The following is a 25,030-nucleotide window of genomic DNA, read 5'->3' as shown; positions in this document are numbered from 1 at the left end:
AAAAGCATGATGACTCCAAGCAAATCATTACCGATGACTCCAAATCCAGTGCAGGCGTTGGGTTTGTTGTGGTATACCCTGACAGTAGTATTTGTGATACACTACAAACTTCTGCTTCTATCTTCACTGCTGAACTTTTTAGCATTTTAACAGAACTAAAGAAAATTGTTACTTTAGGAGATCATTTTACTACTTTTAGTGATTCCAAGAGTGCTTTGGAACCTTTGACATCTTTTAATCCAGTACACCCTGTGGTACTGGAAATAATTGTGATTGTTCTTTTATTAAAACGAAAACAGAAGGTAGTCAACTTCTGCTAGGTTCCTTCACATGTTGGCATCATTGTAAGTGAACGAGCAGATGAATTGGCTAGGTCAGATACATCAAAATATCAAAGAAATATATAATTTTTTTGCTCAGACTACATTCCTGAAACTAAAAAGACAGTAGAATCAGTTTGGAAATTTTATTGGACAATATAGAGCAATAATAAGATGAGAGAACTTACTGATGTCATCAATCCCTGGCTTTATGCTTGAAGACCGTCCGAAAGGGACACCATTACGTAGGTTACAGATCGTCCACACACGGATTACTCGTGGTTTTTTAATGAACAATGACCCTCGACCATTTTGTGACGATTGCCTTGTTCTCCGCACAGTAAAACATTTAATAGTAGTGTCCCAGCTGAATGTCAGTAAGGAACTGTCATTTAACGCAGTTGGAAGAACGGATTTTAAACTGGATGCAATTGCAGGAAGAGATTTTAGTGCGGATAGCCATTTTAGTTTCCTTCAAGAAGCAGGTCCTCTTAAAAAAATTTAGGTTAATTTGATCATGATGTTTGAGTTTATGTATGTCTTGGTATGTGTTCGTGTATATCATTTAGCCTTTAAGTCTTTTACTTCTTTAAATTTTTAAATACATAAAGTTTACCCCTAATTAATATATTTATTACCATATATAAAGTATTAATAATTTTAGTAACTTTATTTCACAGAATTGTGTAGAATTTGGAAGTATGCTGGGTGACTGTGTTGTTTGTACCTTTGTTCACAATTAATTTGAAATACGATTGTAGGGGGATGGGTGTTTTGTGTGGTTCTGGGTTCTATATAGTACTTGGACAGATTTTTATGTGAATGTACTTATAGCTTTTTAATTTATTTTCTTTGGTAATTCCGTTTAATGATACTGTGTCAATAACCTCGTCATTGTAATGCCAGTAAGAACTAACAAATCAATCAATCAATCAGGCCTAAGCGTCTCTCTCTCTCTCTCTCTCTCTCTCTCTCTCTCTCTCTCTCTCTCTCTCTCTCTCTCAGTGTGTGTGTGTGTGCATGTGCGTGTGTGTTAGAGGCATAAAAAATAAACGGATATGTCCCTCTCAGAACTCCCACAAACCGAGAGCTTGGCCTTGCTTTTATTGGCAATCCATCTTTGGCAGTTGCTCTCATGATCTTCCGGAACAACAACAACAACAAAAGCAAAAATAGGATTTCACCAGACTTTTGTTGTCTCTCCTTTGTTTTATTTTTTGTCTTTTATCTGTCCTTTATTGGCATGCAAGATCATTCTTTTTAACTTTCTTCCTGGATTAATTTTAAAGCATTTTCCAAGAGATTAGACTAATTAAGTCTAATATCTCACTGTCTACAACCTTCCATTTCTAGAAAGCAGGATTAACACATCTTACAGCACAGGCTTGGTGACTGCATTATCGTACTGCTCACAACTTGGATAACCTCGGGTCAATCATTCTCATGTCACATTTTGTTTTAAAGAGCCAGATTTCTATAACACATCCTATGATAGGTTTAAAATTCTCTCTCTCTCGCCATTTTAAGCCAATTGAACTACAAATAAACAAAGAAATGAGCCCCCATCCAACCTTCTTAACTTTGTTGGTAGTTTATGTTAACAGCCCTTAACCGGAAGTGACGTAATACGGAAAGAGGGGGGGGGGGGGGGTCTCTGTGAAGAGGTTTCACATATCTAGTACTTTTATTTTCCACACCGACAAGCTGTTGCCATTATGTGTAAATAGTAATTTTGCTAAATGGTAAAGAAAGATAACCAATCCTTTTTTCACACAATTCATTATTGTTCTGACTTTGTAAATCATAGCTTTAATATCGAATTTCCCTTCTTTCTTAATTCTGTTGTTTGTTTGGTTAAGTGAAAACTAACTGCTTCATCTTCATTAGAAAAATAAAAGATTGAATTATGAATAGGATATATATATACCACCAAGAAGCAAATATCCTGTAAAATAATTACCCCATTTATTATATCTGCTATGCATCGTCAGGAATAAATTTCAACATAGCTAGTATTCATTAGAAAAACTATATTTTATATATAACAATATGCATTTAACCATGTAAATATTTATCTTTCATAGATAAGAAAAGAAATGACTTTGTACAGGATAGTTATAAGTAGAGTTACACAGTAGAAGCCCTTATGTCAGCACGGGCACTTGCTTCGAGCGGTCACCTCATCCACTCTGTCCACACGACGAGGAACGACACGATGAACCAAAACACGTTGGTGGAACAACTGAGGAAAGATGGAGGAGCCGCATTGATGCAGCCGATGTTCTCAGGCCCACAGTAAATTCTTGCGCAGTTCTCGTCTTCATCACAGGCGCTGTCATCCCATTCCTGAAAAACAAAAAAAGAATAGTAGGACGTGCAATAAATAAAAGAGGCATTTTGTTTGCATTAACAGTTCTAAACACTTCCCAGCACAGTGTGCCCCTTGGGTTAACAGACCATCGACACTCGCCACCAGTAAATCGATAATAATGAGTATTGGGATTCGTTCATTATAAAATGGTGGTTGGATTTTAATTAGTGAATCGAAATTTTATGGTAATGATTATCCATTATCATTATAATCAAAGAGTAATATATGCTAAGTCACTGCAGAAAAAATGCAAACCAAAGCTTGTTAATAATAATAATAATAATACGTATAATAATACAGTAAAAACAGAACAGAGGAATGGCACAACAAACCAATGCCCGGACAGTATACATGAGACAGACTAAAGAACTGGCCAGCGATGAAATATGGCAATGGCTACAGGGGGGAGAACTCAAGAGTCAATAAGGAAACAGAAAGAATGCTAAAGAAAGCACAAGATCAGACTCAATGAACCAGATACGTACAGTAGTCCCACAGTATTCGCAGAGGATGCGTACCAGACTCCCCCTCGAATAGTTGGAATCCCTATAAAAAATGCTTAAAACCTCCTATTTTGTTATTCAAAACCCAAGATGAACCCACTAAAAATTTTCATACTTGGTATTTTAAATAGTTTTATCACAAAAAGTGCATTTTATGATGAATTGATAAAAAAAAAGACATTTGTGGTTATTTCTCATAGAAAAATACCGTGAATAGGCAAATTTTCTGCGAATATTGGGGGGAAATGTTCCAGAGAGAAATCTGCAAATGCGTGAGTCCGCAACTCCGAAGAGCTTGAATACGGGGGGGAGGGGGGGCCACTGTATATTAAAAGAATGATAGATGGAAATAACATCTCGCCCATATGCAGGAAGTGCAATGTGAAACACGAGACCATAAACCACACAGCAAGCAAATGTCCGGCGCTTGCACTGAACCAGTACAAAAAGAGACATGATTTTGTATCAAAAGCCCTCCACTGGAGCCTGTGCAAGAAACACCAGCTACCTTGCAGTAATAAGTGGTATGAACACCAACCTGAGGGAGTTGTAGAAAATGATCAGGCAAAGATCCTCTGGGACTATGGTATCAGAACAGAGAGGGTGATACATGCCAATAGACCAGACGTGATGTCGATTAACAGAATCAAGAAGAAAGTATCACTCATTGATGTCGCAATACCATGGGACACCAGAGTAGGTGAGAAAGAAAGAGAAAAAATTGATAAGTATCAAGACCTAAAACTAGAAATTAGAATGATATGGGATATGCCAGTGGAAATTGTACCCATAATCATAGGGACGGTAGGCACAATCCCAAGATTCCTGAAAAGGAACCTGGAAAAACTAGATGCCGAAGTAGTTCCAGAGCTCGTGCAGAAGAGTGTGCAACTAGAAACAGCAATCATAGTGAGAAAAGTGATGGACTCCTTAGAATGGATTCCAGAATCCCCAACTATAAAATCCCCTCAATGTGAGACCACCTTGACGTGGTTAGGGGGCTCTTGAACCCCAGGAATCTGTTCCCAGGTTTGAGTCCAAGAGTCTCATGTATTAATATATATTTGGATTAATTTTGTGGAATTTTTCACATTTTGTAAAATTTTACTGCTTAGTCTAAGAAGGGATCGTGCTTTGGAAGGGGTTTACATTTGAAGCTAACTGTGGGAGTTGTGGTGGTGAGTTGCCACCCGATATGGTTTGAACCTAAGAGATCATGATGGGATTTTCCCATTGCTATCTTGAGGGCAGGACCTTCTCCAGGGATCAGCCCATCACAATCCATAGGGGGCTGGTATTTGGGTATGGGACTCTTGGTTTCTGTATGGAAGCCCACCAATACATTTGGAGTGAGGAGTCAGTCCCCATTAGGGGGCCAGAACTCCCAGCACTCAGATTGGCTTATACCTGGACCACTGCAAGCGTATTGATGCTAACCTGTAAGGGTAGGGTATGGGGTGGACTATTTGGAGTCAACTTTCACTTGTGCCATTGGTGGAGAATGCAAATACCTGACTGATCCAGATACTTTCTTGATAAAACCAAACAGTTTTTGGTGTAGGTGAACCGGTTTGTCTGAGGTGGTTTGGTGTGTGCATGCTTAGTATCCAGGGATCGCTTCGTGGGCTTTGGTGGTTTGTTGGGTTGGGGAGTCTAGGCATTATAAGCTGCCTAGGTTTCCCTTTCTGATATGCTGTTGGGGCCTCAGCGGGCTCTTGGGTGTTGGGTGCTCAATTTTTGGACTTCTGAATGTGAACTGGCATAATTTTATGGATTTGATTACTAGTTTTCCCTTCCCTGGATCTGATGACTCACTGGCACTGGCAACGACTTCTGTCATGAACATGGATGTGAGTTCGGCTGTCGGACAGAACCAAGCACTGAGACACCAGGGTGTTAGTAAACCTGGTGGATTTGATTCACATAGTAAAAGTCCTTTATTGCACTAATATAAATTTGCCATTAGATTATGAATGTTTGCATAGTGTAATGAAACAATTTGGTAAAGTGGAAAGAATTAAATTACTTCCAGATTCCAGAAAAAGAAGCAGTCATTTTCTGCTTTTGTTATATTTTCCTCACCCTTGGATGCTAGTGGGGCACAATAAAGAATCCATGGCCACATTCTTAATGATTCAGTTCTTAGCACGAAAATAAATGTTTTCAGTGAAAAACTTGAATGATGAGCCATTTGATTTTATCCCTAAGAATGAAGAACATGGACCAACCCCATGTATCAAAGTGCTTCCTCCCCCTATATGGCATGTTGCTAGCTACAAGGAGGGAGGGAAAATTTTTATAAAGGCTGCTGAATGTATTGAGAGCATGGTTGGTTCCATTCCCGTAGGAAATTTAAAATGTTATGGAAAGAACTTGCTAATAAAAGCTGGTAATGAAACCCAAGCAATTTTCCTATCAAATTTCACACAGCCACAGACAAGGATGAAAACGAAGCTATAATGATAACCACCAAGAAGCGCACAAAAAATGCATCCCCAAATAATGACAGCTTTAAAATAAAAGCTTCAAATGGGTTCCGTGTTTTTGACGAGATCTCTCCACCTAGAAAGGTGGTTCCAAATGCTGTTTCAGTACAAAAACAGGTGAGTTCTAATCAGCCTTGCTGCCCTAAAACAAATAAACCAAGTGGTGCACAGAATTACAGTGGAAATTCTGATCATGAGGATCATAACCAAAAATATGGTCAGCCAAAAACCCTAAATTTCAATTCAAATGAAGGGGTTAAGAAAACAATCTCTTTTATAAAGGATTACTTTCCTCTCCACCCTAGGGACAGTACTTCCCCTAGGAGTGGGAAGTAGCATATTTTACCACCTTAATATTCATTCATATTTGATATCCTTCTGTAGAACTGTAAAGGTCTCGGAGCCCATACAGAAGACCTTAAAGTCTTAATGCATGAATTCAATCCAGGGATTATATGCCTGTAGGGGACAATGTTAGGCAACTCTCCTTATAATCCTGGACTAAATTATTTAATATTTAACTCCTATCCCCCAACTGGTGATCGTGCCCATGGAGGTGCTGCAATTATTGTTAATAAATCCTGCAGCACTCCACGATTCAATTAAATACAACTCTACAAGCTGTTGCTATTTCATTCATCTTGGCAAAGAGGCTAACAATCTGCTCCTTACACCTTCCGCCAAATCTTGCTTTTAACAATGAAGATATTCAGTCCTTAAATCACCAGCTTCCAGCTCCTTTACTTCTCATAGGAGATTTTAATGCCCACAGCCCCCTTGGGAAGTAGGTTTCTAGACAGTAAAGGGAAATTAATTGAGGCCCTTATTGATAGGAATGATGTTACCCTATATAATAATGTGTCTATGACTTTCCACAGCATTCTTGGTCATCATTTCTGTACACTGGACCTTAGTATTTCTTCAACAAGTATCCACCGTGATTTTAATTGGTCTGTTAACGAAAATATAAATGGGAGGGACCATTACCCTATCCATTTGAAATATGCTCTGAATGGTCCATCTGAAGTCTTACCAAAGTGGAAGGTAGAGGATGCAGACTGGGATAAATTCAGTAAGGGTGTCAATCTAGATAGGAAGTAGAGTCATTTCATTCTCATTTAGATGCCTATGATTACTTTAGTGAATCTACTCTGAAGAGTGCTGAAGGCTCGATTCCCAAAACAAAAGGCAAACCTCATAGACCTGCAGTTCCCTGGTGGAATAAGACTCGTGGTATTCTGGGGAAAGTGACTAGGAAGTGCTACAGACATTACAAAACTAGTGGCTCTGCTCAGTCTAAATTAATCTACAACTGTGCTTTAGCCAAGCAACGGCACTTTTATAAGAAAGCATGAAAAGTTAGTTGGCTTTAATATATTAATGAAATAAACTCAAAGGCTCCGCTGAAAGTGGTGTAGTGCAAAATTAGGAAACTGAGTGGAAAATTTGTTGCGTCACCATTACCCTCATTAAGAATAAACGAGACACTGATCACAGAGCCCACTGAAGTTGCCAATGAGCTAGGAAAACACTTTTCTAAAGTTTCCAGCGCCAATAATCACTCTCAAGAATTTTAAAATATTAGAAACTCTGAAATTACTCTGAAATTTGGTTCAGGAAAATCTGATCTATACAACTACAAGTTTTCCTTAAGAGAATTACAGGAGGCGCTCTCCTCTAGTGAATCCACAACTCCAGGTAAGGATGCAATTATATATGAAATGCTTAAATACCTCCCAGACGATGCCAAAAAATATTTACTTAAGATTATAAACAAAATATGGGAAACTGGAATTTTACCCAAGGACTGGAAAATATCTCTAATTGTTTTAAAAATCCTAATGAAGATGCTTCCCTAGCACCAGCTATAAACCAATAGCTCTTACCAGCTGTCTGTGTAAGCTGATGGAGAAAATGACAAATACTAGACTAGTTTGGCACCTAGAAACCAAATGAATAATATCACCATTTCAATTTGGTTTCAGGAAAAACTGCTCCACCCTTGATCCATTGCTGAGGCTGACCAACCAAATCCAACAATTCGTTTAACAATGTCAGACCCTTGGCACATCTTTTTACCTCGAAAAAGCGTATGACAGTGCCTGGAGAATTGTCATCATGAAACAATTGCACAAGATGGGCATATGTTGAAGAATGATCAGATTTATACACTCCTTTTTAACGGATAGATTCTTTAAGGTAAAAGTGGGAAACTCCTCCCAACCTTTTGTGCAGGAGGAAGGAGTTCCCCAAGGAAGCGAATTAAGTGTAACACTCTTTTCAGTGGCCATAAATAGTGTGGTTGAAAAAATCTTGCCTCCTGTTAAATGCTCACTTTTTGTCGATGACCTTGCATTATACTGCATAGGATATGATTCATTGTCAGTATGTAAACATCTGCAAAGGTCTATTAATGCTATTACTAAGTGGGCTGATGAGAATGGTTTCAAATTCTCCTCTTCCAAAACAGTCGCAGTGAAATTTACCAGGTACCGGCGTGTGGAAGAGGTTCCCACACAGTGTAAAAGGATCTATCATTCCCTATGAAAATGAAGTAAAATTTCTGGGGATGATTATTGACCGAAAATTAACATGAACCAGCCACATAAATGTCTTAAAGGTTAGTGCTAAAAAAATTTTGAATATTTTAAAGGTTGTTTTTGGATAAAGTTGGCAGCTGGTAAGAAATCCCTTTTGAGGCTATATGACTCGCTGTGTCGCTCCAAGCTAGACTGTGGCTGTCAGATCTATTCCTCAGCTTGTGAAACCAAGCTAAAGGAATTGAATGTTGTACAGAACATGGGGTTGAGAATATGCTCAGGGGCTTTTAGAACTTCGCCTGTTGAAAGCATATACTACGTTGATACAGATCATCTTCCCCTTGATCTAAGAAGGCAAGAGCTACGGTTGCGACACATGGCTAGAATGAAAAGTGCTCCCAAAAATCCCTCCTTTCAAGTACTCAAGGAAACAGAATAGCGGAATTTCTCTGGTACAAGAGCTTCTAAACCATTCCGAATTCGACTGAATGAGGATGTTAGGGATAACTACCTCAAATCCCAGAAAGTCCTGGAAGTAGAACATCCTGTAAATCCTCCATGGCTTATTCCAGAAGCTTTAGTATGCAAGAAATCATTTAACAAAAAGGACTACACTGAAGAAGAGATTAAGGGAAAATTCTTAAAGCATGATGTTACCCATGCAAATTATGTTAAGATTTATACAGATGGAACAAAGTCGGATCTTGGTGTTGGGTGTTCTGTTATTCTTGGTGATACAGCATACACAGCTAAATTACCTGACTGCATAAATATTTACTGCCAGAAAGATGGACTTCTCCTCATATCTATGCTTCTCCTCTTCTTGCTAATAATAATAAGTATAAAAATATTAGGAAAAATATACTGCCGTGGCCTTCGTCATTCCAGCTTGACAGACGAACAGAATAAGCGGCTCGGTGGCGTGATCGGTATGGTCTTGACCTGCCACCCCGGTGGCCTCGAGTTCGATTCTCGAGCATTCCACTTAAGGGTGAGAGATGTGTATTTCTGGTGATAGAAGTTCACTCTCGACGTGTTCGGAAGTCACGTCAAGCTGTTGGTCCCATTGACAGACGAACAGAGGTTATTTCAACAAGATTAAGGATAGGGCACACACTGTTAACCCATCAGATTATTTTAGAAGGAAGCAGCCCACCAGAGTGTGCTTATTGTGATGAGATACTAACAGTGGAGCACATTCAGATGGTTTGCCCCCAGATATTTTAACCTAAGGGAAAAATATTTCCTGGGTAAATCCCTCTTGAATATTTTAGGAGATGAAGCAGATATTTCTGCTCATCTTTTTGAAGAGTATACAAATTATTAGTAACATTTAGGTTTTTCTTTATATATCACATCATACAGATTCTTAAAAACATTAAATTATTTTTAATATATGTAAAGCATTTCATTAAACTTCACTTCTTTTTATTATTTATTGGTTACATTTGCCTATTGTTTGGTGTGTGGAGGTCTCTCTCGCGTTTCTTCACAGAAAAGAAGGGTTTTTCGCCCTTGGTGATTATACCTCTTATAGTAAGCAGTGTGTTAATAGTGTCTCCACGCAATACCCAGCATGTAAGCCGGAGAGTTGTGCAATTGCAGATATACTAATATTCTTTCTGCTCCAATCAGTGCCTTAGAAATCTTTCAAATCACAGCTACTCGAGGCCTATTGGTCCTCGGAAATGGGTAAAAGAATGCAGTGTATGTGTTAGTGCTTGACCCTTCCCTTACCACAAAAATGTCATCCGACCAACCTCCAACCATTGCGCAAGTGACCCAGGCACCTACTGGTGCCTGTGCCCTACACACAAGTTCCATACTCGCAGACAATTGTCTTTACTCTATACAATACCAATCGAACCGTTCCGACATCGAGTCCGCTATACAATCTGTCAGTGATGTCCTCTCTGATGAGGAAATCAACGTTGCATATACGAAATGCAAAGATCTGATACCAGAGAGCATTCTCAAGGGGCGATCCGCGAAAAACTTGTCCTCTCACAAGAAATTATCATATATCACTAAGTGGCTAAGGACCTGCTGGGTGGAAATCTATGCTGATGACCCTTACATTCTGCCTCCAAAGGGGCCTGCTGACCTAAGCCTACCTGCGGTGTACCACACAGCAGAAAGTACCTTCCAAACCGCAAAATCCCTCTCAGAAATAATTGGAAAAAACTCTGAAAAAATCGAGGAGACAAATGATAAATTATCAAGAATCTGGGACGTGATCAAAGGCCTACAAGAATCCCTAGACAGACTTAAAACGGTGGAAACAAATAATCTCACATGGATCTGGGATGCGATCAAAGGAGTGCAGGGATTGATAGACAATCGCACAGATAGCCACCAGACTCCTATGAATGCGGCATCAAGTCTTTCCTCACCTCCCAGCAACATGGAAGTGCTCCCATCACCTATAGACCGTTCTGAGGGGACTGTTGGTCTCCCAACCTCTTCTCCCTCCCCAGTGCTTCCGGTGGAAGATAGATCTTTGGTGATGATTACCACCCCTCGTGATACTCCCCGCCCTATCCCTCTCCCCCAACCCCCCATCGTAGATGCAGATGAGAGTGATCATGAGGGGTCTGGCGGCTGGCAGATACAAACAAGCAGGAAGAAGAGAAGAACCTCTCGTTTGGCCGCTGGACCGGAGCCCAACATTCGTGTTTCACCTCGCCCGTCACCTGAGAAGAGATGTCACGTAGTAATTCACAATCTGCGCTCATTGGTGACTCTAGACGCCATAGTGGAGAGAGTCAAGTTTCTCACTGTCTCTGACCCACTCATCTCTCACGAACTCCCATGCAGAAGTAAACATAAAGTGGCTAATATATTAGTTTCAAGATATAACGTAATCTGGGACCAACCACCCCCAGGGGAACTTACTGACACTCCAACCAGGGTCATTTCCACCGCAAGTGCCAGCCAACCCCCCATGGCGAGTGACTGCCCACTCACCCTGGCTAACCCCCCATCCACCCAAATGATCAGTGCATTTATCTCCCATCTTTGTGAGTAGCCATGGATACATTAAACATAATCTCTTGGAATATTTTTGGCCTCAAGCAATACATTCCTCTCCTAAACATGTTCTGCAAAAACTTCAATGGCATCATTGCATTGCAAGAAACACTCCTCTGGCCACATGACCTTGTCATCTGCGATTCAATTCATGAAGACTTCAGAACCTTCTCGACTTCATCGATGCAAGTTACAGATCAATTCATAGCCGGTCGCCTGAAAGGGTGCCTTTCTTTCCTGTGGCACAAATCGTTAGACAATATGATAAAGGTGATAACCTACAGGAATGACAGATTCCTGGGGCTTCAAGTGGCAGTAGGGAACTCTAAAATCCTAATATTTAATGTTTATATGCCATGGGAAAATAACAATAATTTCTATCATTACTGCATGATCCTAGGGAAGTTACACAGTACAATAGACCCCCCGTATTCGCGTTCTCCAGATTCGCGGACTCACACATTCGCGGATTTCTCTCGGGAACGTTTCCCTGCATTATTCGCGGAAAATTCGCACATTCGCGGTATTTTTCTATGGTAAATATCCACAAATTCCTGGTTTTTTTTTATGAATTTCATCATAGAATACACTTTTTGTGATAAAACTATTAAAAAAACCATATATGAAAATTTTTAGTGGGTTTTTCTTGAGTTTTAACTAACAAAATAGGCTGTTTTTAGCATTTTTATAGGGGTTCCAAACATTCGCGGGTTCTAACTATTCACGGGGGGGTCTGGTACGCATCCCCGCGAATACGGGGGGACCACTGTATTATTCATGATTCTCCTGCTGATCATATTTGTATAATCGGGGACCTTAATTCTCACACCACAAAACAATTTTATAATGAACTTACTCGCTTCTGTCAAAATCATGCTCTCCAAATTAGCGATGTAATGCTCCTCCCTCCCTCCTCTTATTCATATGTACATAATAGAGCGGACGCAATTACAACCTCCTGGCTGGACCACTGCATCACATCTCCACAACTTCATGATTCTGTTATTACCTGCAATATTCGCTACGATCTTGCAGCGGGCTACGATCACATCCCATTACAGGTGTCATTCAGTACCCCACCCCTCCCTACCGTGAACCCCCTAACTGACCGTCCACCAGCGGTAAACTGGGATTTTAAAAACCAACAGAAAACCAGATACTTTAGGGCAACCACGGAAACCAGGTTGCGGTCAATAGTTCAACCGGCAGACGCCTTACTTTGTACCAACACAAATTGTTGAAATGACCACCACAGGAGGGATTTGAATGAATTCTATTCGAACATAATCTCCGCTATGCTTGCTTCGGGCAGGACTGCCTATAGATTTCGTCAAGGTAATTCTCGTAATATACCTGGATGGAATGACTTGGTTAAAGATCTGTATACATACTCAGGAGAAATGTTTTTACTGTAGAGGCAAAACGGTAGCCCGAGGGAAAGACACTGCATTACTAATGAGGCAGGTGGGAGCGCAGTTCAAACTTGCTCTTAAGCACTGCAGGTTAAGTGAAAATCAACTGGTGATTATCCTCGTCTTTGGAAAGATATCCAGTCCTTAAATCCCAAAACTAAAAAGCTATCACGGAGAGTTGGGGAAGCAGTCGGAGACGAAGCTATTGCAAGTATGTGGGGCGATCACTTCAACAATATCCTGAATTGCATAAATGATCAAGATTCCCGAAGGGATGTAGATAACCTCCTTACTGACAACATTTAATTTCATTTTGCAGACCGTATTATGCCAGGTAACATCAGCGATGCCATAAACAGCCTACCTAATAATAAATCGCCCGGCTGTGATGGTCTTCCCGCAGAGGCTTTCAAATTCTGCCATCCGATAATTTACATTTTGCTAGCTGCCCTATTCAATGCGTGCATAATTCACCGGTTTCTTCCAGACTCCCTACTCTTAGTTCACCTGATACCATTAATCAAAAACAAGCTAAAGGATGCAGTTGACCCTGGCAACTACCAGCCAATTGCAATCACAGCGATCGTATCGAAGATAATTGAGTCGGTTCTTCTAGTGAGACTTCTCCCCCTTCTACACACCACTGACAACCAGTTCGGGTTTAAAGCAAACCACTCAACCGACACCTGCATCTACATACTAAAAGAATTGCTGAACTACTACCTATCATCAGCCTCTCCTGTTTTCCTTTGTTTTGTAGATGTGAGAAAAGCATTTGACAGAGTAAACTACCTGAAGCTCTTCCTGAAGCTGCATAAAAGGGGCACACCCCTGTATCTAATTGGCATTTTACATTGCTGGTTCTCCACACAGCAATTCTGTGTCAAATGGGGTAACGTATTATCGTACACCTTCGGCTCCCTAAACGGGCTTCGGCAAGGGGGCATTTTCTCTCTATACCTGTTTAATACGTACACAGATGCCTTGAATGTCAAACTAAACTCACTACCAATCGGATGCACTGTCAATGAAACAACTATAAACAACCTCTGTTACGCCGACGATATGGTTCTGATTTCCCCATCAGTGCAAGGTCTCCAACGACCCATCGACACTTGCCGCCAATATGCAGAGGAATTTGATATAATCTACAACGAAATCAAGACCCAGTGCATGCTCCCGAGATTGCTTAAGCATATTGCAGAACCACAAAATTCCCTCGGAAACCATCGGCTGGAATTTGTGCACGAATTTCCGTATTTGGGTCACATTATCACCGACGACCTAAAAGATACGGCAGACATTGAACAGAGGCGTCGTAAACTACGTGCAACTGGCAACATGATTGCAAGGAGGTTTGCCTTCTGTCACCGAGACGTGAAACTGCTGCTCTTCTGCTCGTACTGCTACAGTATCTATGGGTGTTCCCTTTGGACGAACTATACCCTAGATATCCTGAGACGTATCACTGTTGTGCACAATGACATTCTGAGACGCCTCACAAACACTCCCCGCTACCACTCCACCACACAGATGTTCATAGAAAACCACCTGGACAATTTAAAAATCATTGTAAGGCGAACAATGTCCAGTCTGGTAACCCAAGTGAGAAACAGCAGCAACTCGCTCATACAAAGCATCCTAAGGAGTGAAGCAAGAAGAAGATCTAAATTGTGGGAAAGATGGGAAAATGAGGCCTTTGTCCCCTAAAGGACTTAATCCCTGTATTGGCAAGGTCATCTGCAGATTTTGTCATTATTATATTTATTGCTGATATTTTACTTTTTTCATTATTACTGTGATTTTACTATCAAGTTGAAGTTTTTTTTACATTCAATTGTCGTATTTAGCCCTCTGGACCTGACTACTGTAACCATCTAAGGTCTCTAGTTGAAATTCAAGTTATATAATATGTGCACTAACTGTTATCACTCTCAATGCATTTTTTTTCTCACCAATATTATTACTGTTATTACCAGTATTATGATTACTATATTTTATGCTACCTCAGCTATTTTGTGGATAAGTGCCGATTATTCATTTTTTTATCATGTCTCATGTCACTAGATTGTGTATGTTACTGACTGTATTTTGTATATTCCATGTATATGGCCTTGAGCTGAAATAAAGGATATTATTATTATTATTATTATTATTATTATTAATTTAATTATTATTATTATTATTATTTTTATTATTTATTATTTTAATTATTCATTCTTATTATTATTATTATTATTATTATTATTATTATTAATATTATTATTATTATTATTATTATTATTATTATTTTATTTATTAATCATTTCTTTCACTAATTCGTTCATTCATTTACCGTAATTTAATTTATTTACCCTTCATTACGGCGTTGAATGGCCTTCTTGACACCAGTCCCTGGGTTCTCCCCGTAATATCATACATCCATCCATCCACACTTATTTTCAGTCTTTCGAAAATCAACTAACATTGCCTCTTTTGTTCATTACTACTCCAATCACCATCAAAATGTTAAATTCTCTGTTTTTTCTGGGATGTTCCTAAGGGCTTTACGTGTCTGTAGCCCGCAGTTTATTGACGCTGAAATTAAAACTATTTATGATATTGCGTTGAAACTTAAATACCCAAGGACTTTTATAGATGTGGCATGGAAAAGAGCTAGAAAAACATTTTATTCAACTAATGACAAACTTGAATTTAGTAAGCATAACATTCTAAAATTACCCTATGATGAAAGGTTTTTAGATATTTCTAGAATTTTAAAGCTTTTTAACATAAATGTTGTTTTCAGTAATATTAATGTCAAGAGTTTAATAATAAAAAATTCTCCTAAAGATCTTCCAGGCTGCATAAATGAAATTCCTTGCAAAAAGTGTGATAAAGTCTATTACGGACAGACCAGTAAATCTCTTTCACAACGTCTCAAACAATATCAATATTCTGTGAGAACTGGGCAAATATCGAATGCATTATTCGTACATATGAGAGATTTAGACCATCCTATTAACTGGAGTCAAGCAAGAGCCTTAATCCCATGTAATGACACAGTTAAAAGGAATATAATTGAATCTTGTTTCATTAAGTCAAATAATAGAAATGTTCTAAATTTAAGTCTCCGTTTATTTAAACTTGATGCTTTCATAATGAAAAAAGTTGTAGATAAATATAAGCAACAAAATTAATATATTCAGTTTTTACATGTTTTGGACTGCAAAGAAACTTTGTAATTTCGGTTAGGGGTCAAATCTGTTTAGGTTTGTGACCGTGTGATATCTGATAAGCCTGGATTATCTCTCTTAATTTTTACCCTTTTGACAATTAACCATCTGGTATTCTTGATCTTGTTTTGTACCTGAGACCTTTCTCTCCAATTGTACTTCATTAACTCCTTGACAATGTCTGAGTAAAGACGAAAGCGCTTGGATTTCTGACTATCATTTTCCTGTTGGATTCGCTTATTTATGAAGTCACGTGCATCTACAGTGATTTTTTAAGCATACATACATACTTATATATATATATATAGATATATATATATATATATATATATATATATATATATATACACATATATATACATATATTCATACATTATAATATACATACATAGATACATACATACATACATACATACATATATATATTTTTTTTCTTTAAAATAGATTTATATTATAGAATTTGACATGTATAATTTTACCTATCACCTAATGCATACAAGCGTATGCAGTTATACTTTTATTTGTATTTTTATATAAAAACAAGTTTTTATTATTTTATATTATTAAAAAATATTTGTATGTTTTTTATGAAGTATGTTTTTTACGTTTTCATTCCCATTTACGTTTCTTTAATCATTAAGTTATTACAAAAATTGTTGTACGTAATTTTTTAAAAGAAATATGGTGTTTACATTTTCACTCCCATTTACATTTCATTAATCATTAAGTTATTAAAAAAAATATTTTAATGTAAATTTTTTATGAAAAATATTTCTTAGATTTTCACTCCCATTTACGTTTCATTAAGCATGAAGTTATGTATTTAATTTCACTAAGGTGTTGAATGACCAAAATAGGTTCCCGTGCTTGGGCTTGACGTAAAGTTCATAATCCATTCATCCTATAATAATATATTATATTATATATATTATATATATATATATAGATATATATATATTATATATATATATATATATGAATTACCCCTTCCTTTGAAAATTTGTTTCTTTTCTTCAATGGAAAAGAAAATATCAGTGATTTACTTCTTGGAAGATACAATGTTATTTAACACCAAACTTTTTTTTCGTAACATTACAAACTGTTAATCGTCGTTCAACACTCGAAAGCAGGTTTTCGTTACTTTACATCTATCCAGTTCAACAGGCAGACGTGATGTAGACCATAGTGTGCAATCTTTTTTTTTTTTAACGACAGTAACAAGACAGTAATGACAGAATTAGAAAAATACATGAATTCACGGTCCACTTTCTTAGTACTATTTTCGGGGTACGCCCCATTCTCTCTCTCTCTCTCTCTCTCTCTCTCTCTCTCTCTCTCTCTCTCTCTCTCTCGTAGACTCATTACCACATGGGACACACTACTCACAATCTCTCTCTCTCTCTCTCTCTCTCTCTCTCTCTCTCTCTCTCTCTCTCTCTCTCTCTCTCTCCTGCCACCAGAAGTTATACACAGCAACAGTGTGGAAGAGTTTAAAAGAAAGCTAGACAAAATCATTAGAACACTGTGAATGAATAATAAAACCTGCTCCTAGATATAAGTGAGAGCACGATGTCTCCTCGGATGGACTGATAAGTCTTTGAGACATCCTAATCCTTGTAAGTCTCTCTCTCTCTCTCTCTCTCTCTCTCTCTCTCTCTCTCTCTCTCTCAAATGACATGCTACTCTCAGTATCCCGTTCTCTCTCAAGTGATATATTACTCACAATCTTCTGTAGGTCTATCTCGTCCTCAGCGTGACAACCACAACCATCATTGGAGCCTCTGAGTCCTTTGTTGACACTGACGAAGAAGGAGAAGGGGTCCTTGTTGAGACACAGGTTGAAACAGGCCTCGGCTTCGTTGCTGACGCTAAACTCGTCCTTCATATCCTTTCGAATGAAAGAAAGAATAGAAAGTTAAAAAAAAGTTTTTCTAATAGCTGGGAGGTCTGTTAATCCAACTGCGAAAAATATTACTGACTTGACTGCTATAAATTGACGTACAACTGCTATAGCCATCAGCAGAAGGTAATTTCCATAAAAATTTATTATTTGGAATTAAAATTAAGCCTTCAACTCTCGCAGAAATGCCTTACGAACACGATATATTTATTGTTTGTACAGTATATTTATTGAAAACTGCTGGCCCAGTGTCGTCAGTAATGAGCTGCAGTAAATACTGTCTTCCTTTGATATTTGGCTGATTTTCGATGTGTAGGGTCACGATCTTCTTTCCACCGGCAGCTGACATTTAACGACTGTCTGTTGGAGCATTTCTCTTCACGTCTTCCTATTTTACATTGTTTTTCCTTCAACAGTACAGTCCTCAATAATGTATAATCAGGAACTGAGTTTTTTGTTTTTTGTGTTAATGATAAGTAATCCATACCTTCCTTTATAAGACTAAGAACACCTTTAGATTTTAAAGCTTCGCTTTATTCGAAGACATCTTCGGTGTCATTATAATGCAAACTGAATTCATCATAAACCGCATACTGCATTTCATAACACCAGATAAGACAACAATGATTTAAGACTGTAAGAGCGTCGAACATGTTAGAGAAAAGATTCGGAATTGAACAAGAAGCTGACTTCCCGATGCACAATCAGGCGCTTTGGCCCCAAAATTAATTTCTGGTCATGGTACCCTCAAGTACCAGGTACGGGGCTCCTGGCGTCATATTTCTTAGCCCCATCGATACTTCTCGATGATCAGAAATGAGGTTGATGACGCTGATGATAGACTGATGTTGCCAACTCGTCAAGACTGCCTTGATAATGATTAACTAAATAAAAGACAATTTTACAATAGCACATAGACTTTGATTTCTGTGTGACTTAGACGGAAATGAAACTTTTACTTTTTGTATCTTTATAAAGACTTTCTCTCACTAAGCTTTCTCGAGTATTCCATATGAAATACTGAAGATGTCATTAACCACAGTTATTGGCGGTGGGTCTAGCCTTTTACTAAAAATGTAAGACTGCAAGGCTGCAGCTGTCCTTTTAGTCGCCTTTTACGACACGCAGGACCCACGGTGGTAGTATTCTTACACCCCTACCACAGGGTGATCTATCTGGCTATACAGTGGAGAGCACATCGAGACATATTTTTCCTTGAAGATTAAGTAATAATCTTAAGGTGCTTCCACACGGTCGAACAATGTCCGACGGACAAACATTGTTACCATATCATAGGCGAAGCAGGATGACGTCATAAGCGTTGAAACGATGGAAGTAGATCTGGCAACAAACAGTGGTACCAGATGAAGTCGTTTACCACTACTTTTACTTTGCTCACAAGGCAAAGACCGGCGGACAATTGTTAATTGGTAACAATGTTTGTCCGTCGGACATTGTTCGACCGTGTGGACGCACCTTTACAATGGAACAACCCCTAGTTTGACAATAAGTGAAACAATGTATGAAACCTGCATCAGCTGGCTCTGCCTAACCTAGTGCATACTTTGTCAGAGCAATTCAGGTTACCACAGCTGAAGTGGAGCACTGGAAGCGTAGAGACGCTTAAAACTGACCTGGGTAAGATTGAAGTAAATGTACGTTCCATTGGTTATGTAGTCTTCGCTCAAACATCCTTGGTAAGTGCCCTCCACAGACTTGTGGCTTGTCCTGCGGAGTCCTGCATCCTTATTTAGGACGATGTCTGGGCTGTCTGAAAGAGGTATGCACTTTTAAAATAAGATCTTGATGTGTCTACTTCTCAGTACGAAATTCCAAGTGGATTGTACAAAGACAGTCGAAGAAGTTCAAGTCAATGGAAGTAATTGGCATTCTTTGTACTTTTTTTTTTTTTTTTAGTGAAGTACCAAAAAATTACAAGAAAGCTATTTTCGGAATTAAAACATAAGAAGTCAGTTATTGTTAAGAAATTCACAGTTTCGTGAAAACAAATTGTTAAAAGATATCCACAATTATATATTAAACATTTTTACATAGAAATATATGTATAATTGTGGATATTTTTTAACAAGTCAGTTATTATTATGTTATAGCGTACATTTTTGTCAAGCATTATTATTATTATTATTATTATTATTATTATTATTATTATTATTATTATTATTATTATTATTATTATTATTCAGTAGATGAAACCTATTCACATGGAACGAGCCCACCAATGGGGCCGTTGACTTGAAATTCAGGCTTCCAAATAATATGGTGTTTATTAGGAAGAATGAAGAGGAAGTGAAATACACAAAGAAGAAATCCCATTTTTGAAAAAAAGATAAAAAAAAATAAAGTACTAAAATGCAAGAAGAACAGTATTAGGCCAGTAATGCATTGCATCTTCACTTGGACTTCTGAAGTTCCAATTGCACGACACCTGGGTGGCTGTTCCACCGTCCATAGTGTGAGGAATAAAGGACCGCTGGAACCGAGAAGTTCCGAAAGTTTTTGTCCATCTGTCCATCCGCCTGTGGTGTTTGCGCTTGGTAACACTGCGTCAAGGACTTTAAATAATATCCTATTTCGAATATTAACGGTGTAATTCGCATAAAGTAAATTATTAAAACACTTTTCAGTTGCAAATGTACACCCAGATATCCTTTTATTTACCTAAAACTTACACATAGCGTAACTATTTAAAACTCAGTGTTACCATGCGCGACGACCACAGGCGGATGGACAGATGGAAAAAAACAGAGTATAGTTATGCAACAGACAACATGACTTAACTATACTGTTTTTTTCCATCTGTCCACCCGCCAGTGGTGTTTGGGTATGGTAACACTGCGTCCCGGGCTTTAGATAGTTACGCTGTGTAAGTTTTAGGTAAATAAAAGGAAATCTGGGTGTACATTTGCAACTGAAATTTTAATAATTTACTGTATGCGAATTACACTGTTAATATTCGAAGTAGGATATTGTTATTATTGTTGAATGTAAGCTGAATGTAACTATCTAAAGCCCGGGACGCAGTGTTACCATACGCAAACACCACTGGCGGATGGACAGATGGAAAAAAACAGAGTATAGGCTAACCTGCCTCTGGTCTGATATGTAAATGTTCCAGTCCTAACTGAAGATAGTGAGCAAATATTTGAAAAAATTCAAAGAAAAGATAAAAAATTAAAAAAAAAAAAAAATCCGGCGTTTCTCAAGGGCACGGCCAAATAACTTCCTCCTCCAACTATTCAACAAATTAGACAAGACAAAGTTGAAGGAAATTCGTGGAAATGTTTGTTAAGTATGACCTTCAAAGATGAGTGTTGCATTAAGAATTGAATCAGGGATATCTCTTATTATATTTCCATCATAAATCGCCCTTATTTTCCAATACTGTGATGCCATATACGTACGTAACTCGAACGCAACTTAATACAAGGCGTGACCCGACTTCCAGCTTACTCGGGGTGCGAGCTAAAATCTTCAGTCATATAGAGAGATGTTTCACCAACGAAAATTAAAATAGATAAACAGTATAGAACAATTATAGCTATATTTCATTAGATATAATTGTTCTATACTGTTTAACATGCTCATTATTGATTTTTTTTTACATTTTCAGTCGAATAAATAAATCATAATTATCCTATAAGTACACAAATATTAGAGAAAGTAATGACTTTTGGAGGTCAGGTTTTAATCGCATCAGATGATTCGAGATCATCCAAGCACGGCTAAGGATTATTAGCCATACCCGCTTCACCCATCGTTATATTTTAGAGGGAGCCAGTGGCCCAGTTTGTGCTCACTGTGATGGTCAGCACTGTCCTGATAAGTTCGATTCTCGGGCATTCCGTTGAGGTGTGAGAGGTGTGTATTTCTGTTGATAGTTCACTCTCGACGTGGTTCGGAAGTCATGTAAAGCCGTTGGTCCCATTGCTGAATAACCATTGGTTCCATGCAACATAAAAGCACCATACAAACAAACAAACAAACTAAGCACTGTCCTGATAGCCTTAGGGTAAAATACTTAATAGCTGGGAAGAATATTTTTGAAATTCTAAATGATGGTGTTGAATAGGTAACCATATGGCTTATCTGAAAGAATATGGCTATTTTAATGAGATATGATTTCAGTATATTTAGTAAAGATTTTAGTCATTTGTATACTGTAAAGTATATATTTTCAAATTTCGATACATTTTCATTCTTCATTTTTTACGTTCATATGTGAACACTATTATCATTCAATTATTCATAATTTACCATACTAATTTATAGGTTTCATTATCATTAGGGCGCTGAATGATCCTGATGGGTTCCGCGGCCTATCCTAAAATAGCCCTCCTAAAATTCTTGAATCTTAAACTAAATGCGAAACACCTTTTCAGACCTTTTTAGGCTTTCCCATAGGGTTTTCCTACAGCAACCTCCTCCCCCCCTCCCTTGCAATAAGAACAATAGCAGTTTGTAGGCTTACTCCACGAGTAAGCGATAAATACATACACTGTCTCTCTAGTCGACCTCTTCCCATTGACACTTTAGTTTATAAATGCGTCGATAAAATTCTCTCTACTCGGATTCGTGATATATCTTTGGTCCATCGGGTTTACAAAAATAAAATAAATAAATAAATAAATAAAACCTCAGTTACATTTCAACAAGTTTTTCGTTCATTTTGGTAATATGGAGAGAGCGAGAGAATACCAAGACTTTGACAGGACAGTTTCCTAAAATACCATTGAACCATTTAGAGTAAGCACCTGAAAACCCATCGGAAATATAAATATTTTATGTTTTGATTCGTTGGCATCTACTTTATTCTTAAACTTATTTTATTTTTCTAATTCATCTCGATTTTGCTTTTCTCTGTAATAATAATAATAATAATAATAATAATAATAATAAAATAATAATAATAATAATAATAGATCAACAGTGAATCAGCTGACAATTATTTCATGGTTTCATAGTTTTACGTGTAAGAGGAAATGATGAGAAATACCCCAGAGCACGATGGGCATTTCCTACCCAATAGCGATCCATAGCTAGAACACTATTCTGAGATGTCTATTCTAATATACATTCGATCGATAGAAGTTTTGCTGAAACTTTCTGTGGTACCTTATAACATGGATAAAGACAAATATTCTAAATATAATATCTTTTATGATGACCCGAGTTAATACATCCACAGTTCAAACGCGTGGAAACCCTAAGATAATTTTTCTTTTCAAGTGCGGAGGTCAATTACCTATGCAACTTCCTCAAATGAGAGAGAGAGAGAGAGAGAGAGAGAGAGAGAGAGAGAGAGAGAGAGAGAGCAGAAGTAAATACTGGGGATTAACACTGTTGGATCCGATAAACCAAGTATGTTTAATGGAGAAAGACGACAAAATCTGGAGAAACGAGAGGAAGAAAAATCCCAAAACTTGTTACAAATTTAAACGTATCTGATTTAACTATCATAATACCAATAAGCGCTCGTGTTCTTCTGAGGACCTCCCAAAGGCATACGCGTAAACGCACATACGCACGCAAATCAAGTTGTCATGACAGGAAGCGCTTGAAGCGTATCTGATGACTTACCATAATCGTCGTAGACGACTTCGTCGTAAAAGACAGGGGCGGTGGATACGGAAGGCTGACTCGTCGCCACACTTGGTTTGGTTTCGCCAAGCTGAGACAGCGCAGTCGCACTAAGCCCCAGTAAGAGTAGCGTTGATGTCAACACATTCATTTTTCTCTCTCTCTCTCACATTGGTCTATACCTTAGAGCATCTGCGTGTCTCTTTGAACGTATTATGTTGCACTGTTTTCACTCGGACGTTAATCGGACACTGATTGTTATAAAGATAAGTTTGTTTGGAAGAGATAATGAGATAACTTAATGACGATTGCTTATCTTTCTAACACTCACGAATTCTTCACGCCACAGTGGAGTAGTATCAACCGCAATGCTTACTTTTCTGGTAAATGCATAAAAATAAGCTACGCAATCACTTCTCGATTTCTAAAACGTTAAATCTTTCACTACAGCTGACATTATTTACTACTCCTTTTCTAGATTATATGTAGAAATTTCCTTCAAACACGGCAGAGGGAAGAACGCTGAGAATATGCAACTATTCCTGAGAAAGAGCGTCGCTCGAATGAGTCAATTCGCTCCAGTCTTCGCGGAAGAAGAAGAAAAAGGATCGATGGCCGAGTATCGTCGTATTTCCTGCGTGTTCATGCACCTCTTTCGTAAGTCTAAGCTTACTGTCATTCCTGTCTTGTCATCTCTAACGGTCTATTTACATACAATAGAGGGGTGATGTAATGAAAGCCATGTTATGTAATCGATGGAGACAATCTCAGAATACCTGGCAATTATTACACATGATTTGTTACGCCCCTTATCTCATGATGACGTCACCTGCTGTTAACGCTCTACCTACAAGTCGCTTTTTCAAGTGAAAGTTCGTGTTTCTCTGTTTAAAAGTGCTTAGAATTTAATTAAGAAATAACATTTAATTTTTTTAAATACACCGTGAATTTCAAAATGCAATTCTTAAGTTTTATATTAAAAACAATGTCCCACAAACAGCATACCTAAATATATATAAAAAAAGAACCACTTCAGAACAAAGAAGTCTATTTCACTTTTTAAAAAGTTGTTAAAACACAAATTTAATACAAAATTTCCTTCGCCCTTTCCCACACCAATAAATAAGAAACACGCCCAGATTAATTTTCCGTAAATTGTCACAAGTGAATTTTCTTTCCCAAATGTTTACCACCACAGTATGCAAAAACAAGCGAGGCAGAACACAGTTATTTACCCTAAAAGCGATGATCTTGTCCGCAAAATAGATCCCAGATTAAAGAACGACTTGAACTATAACTCTAGGAGTAACACCGCAACTAAGCGGGAACACGACAACTGAGTTCCTTCTTCTTCTGCCACTTGGAGTTGGGAAGGGCGAGAGAAACTGATAAGACTGGGAGACCAGGTAGGCGTTTCTTGTGAGGGGGTGGTGCTAGGGGAATTAAGAGAGGGGGAAGGGGGGGTAGTGGGATCCTGGGTCGTGGAAGCGGGTGTAGATTAGTTGGTGAAGGTGTTTTGTGTCGGGAGGAAATGACGCAACGGGGAACCTGAGACTTGTATACGGTGAGCAATAGCAATGAAATGTCAGTCACGCAGGAAACACAAGCGGCAGACCACCTGAGGTCGCAACATCGATCTTTATATCCATTCCTCT

At 38.2% G+C, this 25,030-nt stretch overlaps 1 protein-coding gene across 4 annotated transcripts; it reads right to left on the bottom strand.

Annotated features, from left to right (window-relative positions):
* Positions 1 to 2,268: 2,268 nt before the first annotated feature.
* On the bottom strand, positions 2,269 to 24,760 carry LOC135219167 (uncharacterized). Of its 4 annotated transcripts, none has more exons than XM_064255701.1 (5): positions 24,611 to 24,760; positions 23,376 to 23,626; positions 19,412 to 19,548; positions 17,601 to 17,765; positions 2,269 to 2,666 (listed from the first exon to the last, which is right to left on the bottom strand). In XM_064255701.1, exons 2-5 carry the CDS (start codon positions 23,524 to 23,526, stop codon positions 2,496 to 2,498), a joined length of 624 nt encoding a protein of 207 aa, XP_064111771.1. In that variant the 5' UTR covers positions 23,527 to 23,626; positions 24,611 to 24,760; the 3' UTR covers positions 2,269 to 2,495. The 4 variants fall into 4 exon arrangements, with proteins under 4 accessions (XP_064111771.1, XP_064111770.1, XP_064111768.1 ...); XM_064255700.1 differs by having other exon boundaries at positions 23,376 to 24,078; positions 24,611 to 24,748; XM_064255698.1 differs by having other exon boundaries at positions 23,376 to 24,259; positions 24,611 to 24,744.
* Between the last annotated feature and the right edge of the window lie 270 nt (positions 24,761 to 25,030).

The sequence above is a fragment of the Macrobrachium nipponense genome, chromosome 1 (assembly GCF_015104395.2).
Source record: "Macrobrachium nipponense isolate FS-2020 chromosome 1, ASM1510439v2, whole genome shotgun sequence".
Lineage (NCBI taxonomy): Eukaryota > Metazoa > Arthropoda > Malacostraca > Decapoda > Palaemonidae > Macrobrachium > Macrobrachium nipponense.
This window is presented reverse-complemented; position numbering and strand designations above follow the sequence as displayed.

Coding starts and splice junctions, on each gene's coding strand:
- LOC135219167 (XM_064255701.1), bottom strand. CDS start 23,526: ATGAATGTGTTGACATCAACGCTACTCTTACTGGGGCTTAGTGCGACT. Junction 17,766..19,411: donor TTTACTTCAATCTTACCCAG/GTCAGTTTTAAG, acceptor TTCATTCGAAAG/GATATGAAGGACGAGTTTAG. Junction 2,667..17,600: donor AGATAGACCTACAGAAGATT/GTGAGTAATATA, acceptor TTTGTTTTTCAG/GAATGGGATGACAGCGCCTG.